Source organism: Plectropomus leopardus, unplaced genomic scaffold (genome assembly GCF_008729295.1).
Source record: "Plectropomus leopardus isolate mb unplaced genomic scaffold, YSFRI_Pleo_2.0 unplaced_scaffold25682, whole genome shotgun sequence".
NCBI lineage: Eukaryota > Metazoa > Chordata > Actinopteri > Perciformes > Serranidae > Plectropomus > Plectropomus leopardus.
Genome location: NW_024627915.1, coordinates 1 through 5,464, shown reverse-complemented (window position 1 = coordinate 5,464; position 5,464 = coordinate 1). Strand labels below are relative to the sequence as shown.

The 5,464-nt window shown below is 37.1% G+C and overlaps 1 protein-coding gene across 1 annotated transcript; it reads right to left on the bottom strand.

Annotated features, from left to right (window-relative positions):
• Positions 1–237: 237 nt before the first annotated feature.
• Positions 238–5,205, bottom strand: LOC121966725 (integrator complex subunit 11; the record flags this gene model as incomplete). Its single annotated transcript, XM_042516791.1, has 10 exons — positions 5,032–5,205; positions 4,672–4,769; positions 3,629–3,702; positions 2,867–3,095; positions 2,657–2,755; positions 2,540–2,574; positions 2,308–2,446; positions 2,150–2,214; positions 399–588; positions 238–321 (listed from the first exon to the last, which is right to left on the bottom strand). Coding segments are annotated over exons 1-10 (1,041 nt in total), but the record flags the coding sequence as incomplete, so codon positions are not given.
• Positions 5,206–5,464: the final 259 nt, after the last annotated feature.

Genomic DNA, 5,464 nt, shown 5'->3' with positions numbered 1-5,464 from the left:
AGTTGTTTTTTTATTTTTTAATGGAAAATGAGTGAGTTATCATCAGCAAACCATGACCTGGAAGAGGTGAAAAACTAAATATGTAAAAAACTGAAATATATACTACTTTCAGGTGGTTAAACATGCACCGGGTCAATTTTGATCCGGGAACATTATTGCTGCTCCTTAAAGTTGAACATAATCAAAGGGTTATCAAGCATTATTTAAACAAAAAAAAAAACACTTTCTGAGACTCACCATGTTTTTCTCATTGCCGGCCCATTTCTTAAAGATCTGCAGAGACTGACCTGCGTGCAGCATTCCCGGTGTAGCAAACACCACCTGAAAGCGGACACATTGTCGTATTTCACCGCCGTTCAGACACTTTTCAGACTTTGGTGCAAAAAGACGAAACTTACCATGGGCCCAGGATTATCAGCATAGGAGCGATCAAAGGCCTTGATGTGCTTAAACTCAAACATGTTTCTCTGTACGAATGTTTTTCGGATCTTCTGGTTGGTCCATGTGATGAAAAGCTTGTAATAATGATTTGCTTTCTCCGTCAGGCCGGTGGAGAAGTAGATCGGGGCCTTCAGGTTCATTCTCTCCCTGTTTTTGGGAGAGGAGGTAATTAGAGTGTCTGCACAGTGTGTCACTGCTTAATATGAAAAAGTTCATGTCCCACCATTAATCTATCAAGCTTAATAAAATGAATACAGCTATTTAAGGGAGCAGCTGGTTTATTTTTTATTCCAGACAATTTGTGACCTTGGTGTTTTATAATCATGTGTAATTACTCCACATGGACTGAACTTTCTATTTAACTCAAATTGCAATAATTATGAACCACAAAAATAGCCTTTATCTGATATCTCAGCCAGGGAACAGTGATTATCTCCACACACAACTTTTTAGGGATGCAGCGTTCTTAAACTCATATGGGCAAATGTTCCTAATGACTTATTTCCCCTTCAAATGGTGGTTTAAACTTAAACTTCTTGCCTAATCTAACAGTAGAAACACTCAGAGAACAGTGAAAACTTAGGACAATATTATCTTTTAGGTTAAACACTGCCTGAAAAAAAATTGCATATTTTATAAAAACCTTTTGAAATTGTTAACCTCCTTTTTTAATGACTAAATTGATTTTAAACATTTATTGGAGACGATATTATTTGGGAAAAGTGCCTAATTATCACAACAACATTTCATTATGAACGAATGAACTGCATAAAATGATAACCATTTTAGTGATAGGTCTAACCGACCAGTATTTTTAGCCCAGGTTAGCAGCTATTGACTGACTCCTCGACTAGTTGCACACGTCAGTAATACTGACTCATTATGCAGGTTTATTGCTTTATGCAGGAATTTTAATTCCTGTCTCTACTTTGATTCATTTGTTGCTGCATTAAATGGGCTCCCATTTGAATTTGAATTCCTGTTTATTTTTTAACAGTTTTTGTCCAAGTTTCTGGTGCACGACTGATTCTTTTAGTAAAAGATAATAATTCAGTAAATTTATATTCATGTACTCATTTGTTACATTTTGTTTTACAAAGTTTGGAAAACACAGTTTAAGTCAAGCCTGAGGCTGCCTTCCGGCAAAAAAATCAAGAGGCGAGGATGCATGTTCGGTGAAAAAAAGCACAACTTGTTAGAAACAGTCGGTCTCCGGCTGATCTGCTCACACAAATTGGCTTTTCTGTCTTTGTTGTGACAGTTTCTGACCGACACATCATACAGCTCAGACAGGAGCTTCAGGAGTAGCAGTGACAACACCAGCAGCTTTTTAACTAAAAGAGCAAGTAAATAAAAAAGCCATGATGGACGAGCTCTGCTGCGGTAGACGTATCACACAGCATCCTTGTCCCATGTATTTCGGCTGTTATACACGGAAGAATGATCTCAGTCACTTCCACACAGTGATGCACAAAGCCTATTAATTTAACACTGGTATCGAGCAGTACTGCGAATCGGCTGATACCTGAAGCCCATGTACTACTATCAGGACTAAAAAGTCAGACTGACACATCCCTATCACTTCCTTTATGATGTTTGCCCTCTTATTTCTGGCTTTGACAGAGACTCGCATTCACAAACTGATACTGATGGTTAAATATACAAAGTTAATGTTAATCTTGCTTCAAAAAATTAGAAACAACCCTACCAAAATGTTTCCAATAGGATGCAGAGTTCTTGTGCTCTTCCGAGGGCAAAAACTGGAATGAGAACCTATTAAACATCATAAGAAAACAAAAAAGGAGATTTGTAAAATCAGATTTTTTTCTGTCCTGAAAAACAGAATCCCACTAAATCTAAAATTACCTTTCCTCCTCTTTCTATGGATTCGTGCACTTTCTTCAAAAAGTCTCTCTCTCTACATCTCTTCGAGTCACGGATGGTGGTGGCGTACGTAGACTCTGAAATGAGGATGTCTGGACGGCACTTATCGATCCACGCAGCACTGCAAACACACACAAACACAAAAACAAGGATGAGGAGTCTGTGCAGTGTGCAAGAGTAAACATCATGATTAAACACAGTAAAGCCCACTTACCCTAAATGTCTGTCTGGTGTCATGTTGTAGTCTCCCTGCAAAAGAAAAGACATTATTCTGAGACCTCGGCCGTCAAAGTCACCGACTCTGACAGCGAGCAGACTTGTTTACGCTCACCGTGTAGACCACAGACTCTGATCCCACTTTGATGTGCACCATGGCAGCTCCCAGGACATGGCCTGCATAGTACGCCTTGATCTCCAGCTCATCATCCACCTGCCAGCAGCACAACAGAAACAGTTTGATTTGCCATCAAAAGAGACGAGCAGCTGGTGCAGAAATGATTAATAGAAAGGTTGCCATCAAAAACTATACGGGCGTCTGCACCTGGACAGTTTGGTGGAGGTTCAAAGGTACAACTTTCTTCATGCAGTCCTTGATCATCTGCGAGGTGAAGAAGTTGGTTTCTCCCTTTTTGTCGACGGTGATCTTCCGGAAGTCCTCCAGCAGGATGGGGCAGATGGCCTTGGTGGGATGGGTCATGTAGATGGGTCCGTCGTAGCCCACCATCTCACTCATGAAGGGCAGAGCGCCGCAGTGGTCCAGGTGGAAATGGCTGAGAAAGGAACAAGTGTAGCCACGTCAAAAAACATTGTTTTATTTATTTATTTATGAATGAATCTTTATTCTGAAAATGTAAAAAAAACCACACAAATAAAAGGAAACAAGCCTTACAGCAACTGTAGTGAACAAAACAAACAAAAAAAACAGCCTATATCTCAATAAACAAATACTCAAGCCACTTAAACTTAAATATCACCTTTCAAAAAGGAGTAGGAAGGAGTGCACACGTATATATATATATATATATAAATTCAAAGTAAACATAATCAATATTTCAAATTTTATATACAATCTGCTATGATTAGAACAAATATCCCAGTTTATTCCCAGTATAAACAGCTATCTTCTAACATACTATATAACATACAAAATTAAACACCCACACTTGAAAATAATACAATTAGCAATTAAAGCAACCACTTTCTAACAGCTAGCAAGCCAGTTAAAAATAATTATTTCATTATTTTTGTCCACAACAATGAGAAAAGAGTGACAATATGTGCAGTAAATGTTAGGACGACAAACCTGATGATCACACAGTCCAAAAAGTCTGTCAGGCGCCCATTCTGCGTGATATAGGAAAAGTCTGGGAACCGTCTCTGTAAATACAAAACAAACGTGCATTTAATTAGGATTTTACTGTAATTGATCGATCTACTCAATGTGTTTGTGTTTGGGACAAAACAAGATGTTGAAGATGCCAGTTTGGGCTTCGGGAAACACTAAGTTATCAGTTAGGTAAAGTTTTTATCCTTTTTAATTCGGTTTGCAAATTGTAAGTACTTTCCTGAATCGATTATTTGGTGAAATTAATGATCGATTAATGATTAACCATTATTACCAAAAAAATAAATAAAAAACATTAAAACTTTGCTTATTTCAAGCAACACCAAATGTTTTTTTTTCCTCAGTCAAAGTTCACAGTATCATTTTGTATATATTTTGAGAGCATTTTTATAGCCTATCAATTAAATTTCACATTAAATTCTTAAATCGATCGTTGATTAATTGTTATCATCCCTATTTCTGATGATTCATTTTGTCGGAGTTACACATTGTATGGGTTACGTTGTACATATTTCGGATTGTGTTTTTGAGTTCTGCATGGTCATGGTCTCATGTTGGATTGTATTTGGTGTTTTTTTTGGCCACCTCACTTTTATAGAGATAAAGACTTCAAATGCATCTCAAATATTATTCAATTTAAAAGGAGGTATAAAGAAAGAAAATAAAGGGACAAATATGAATTTTTTGAGTGACAGTAATGTTTCGAGGACGATAATTAATTGTTTTTTGTTGTTAATACTAAACTTAATATGATTTGTAAATAAGAATGATTGATATTTTCTTCTTCCTGCTCCTGTTTGTTCATGTATTGTGTATAAGTGTTATGTGTGAAATGTGGAAAAAGCGTTATTGTTACTGTTTTGGAAATCATACACTGACATGAGCAAATAAACCAAATATGAATGAATGAATATTTGTAGATGTGTGTAAGCTGTTCATGAAACCAAAACAAAGAAAATCACTTGTACTGTTATGTCTGGAAAATAACCCAGTTTACTCACATCATCATTGTATCCCATGTGCATCCCACAGTCGAGCATGATGTTTTTGCCTCCGATGGAGACGAGGATGCAGCTGCGGCCGACATCCTGTCCAGCACCTTGGAGAGAGAACAGAGAGGGAAAACTGAAAAAAACAAACACACCATGAATGCAACACTTAGTTAGCTTATCCGGCTAATAACGGCTGCTAACAGTAAAAGGCGACGCGTACACGCTGTTTATGAGCACCATAACATAAAATACACAAACAATTAGCACTAAAATAAACAAAACCGGTAGCAGACAGACAAAATCAAATTTACCGACACATTTGTTGTTGACGGAACTAGCATAGCAGATGCTAGTTAGCCGCTTACTCACCCAGAGGTGTAACTTTTATTTCAGGCATGTTTTCTCAGCCTGTTTTTAAAGTTAGTTAAATGACACACAGTTAATCCCGCAGGGCAGACTGTTTTAAACAAATAACACCTAGTTTATAAAGAAATGTTCATTGTCTAACTTGTATACATGTGGCTCATTTCAAGTACCGACTTCTTTTTGTGTCAAGCTAAACGGTGCTAACGGTCAAAACTTCCGGCCGGCGCATTCAAAATAAAACCACCTGTGGTAAACCATGTTGGAAGATTTTGAGGTTAGTGAAATTTAGCTACAAATATCTTTTTTTAATTAATGATTTAATATGATTATTAAATATTTCACCACCTCAATTTTAATTCTAGTGAGGAGAATGTTTTGAAACAGCACATAGGTCTCAAATAAACATATTGATGCCTGGACAAAATGTCTGATAATA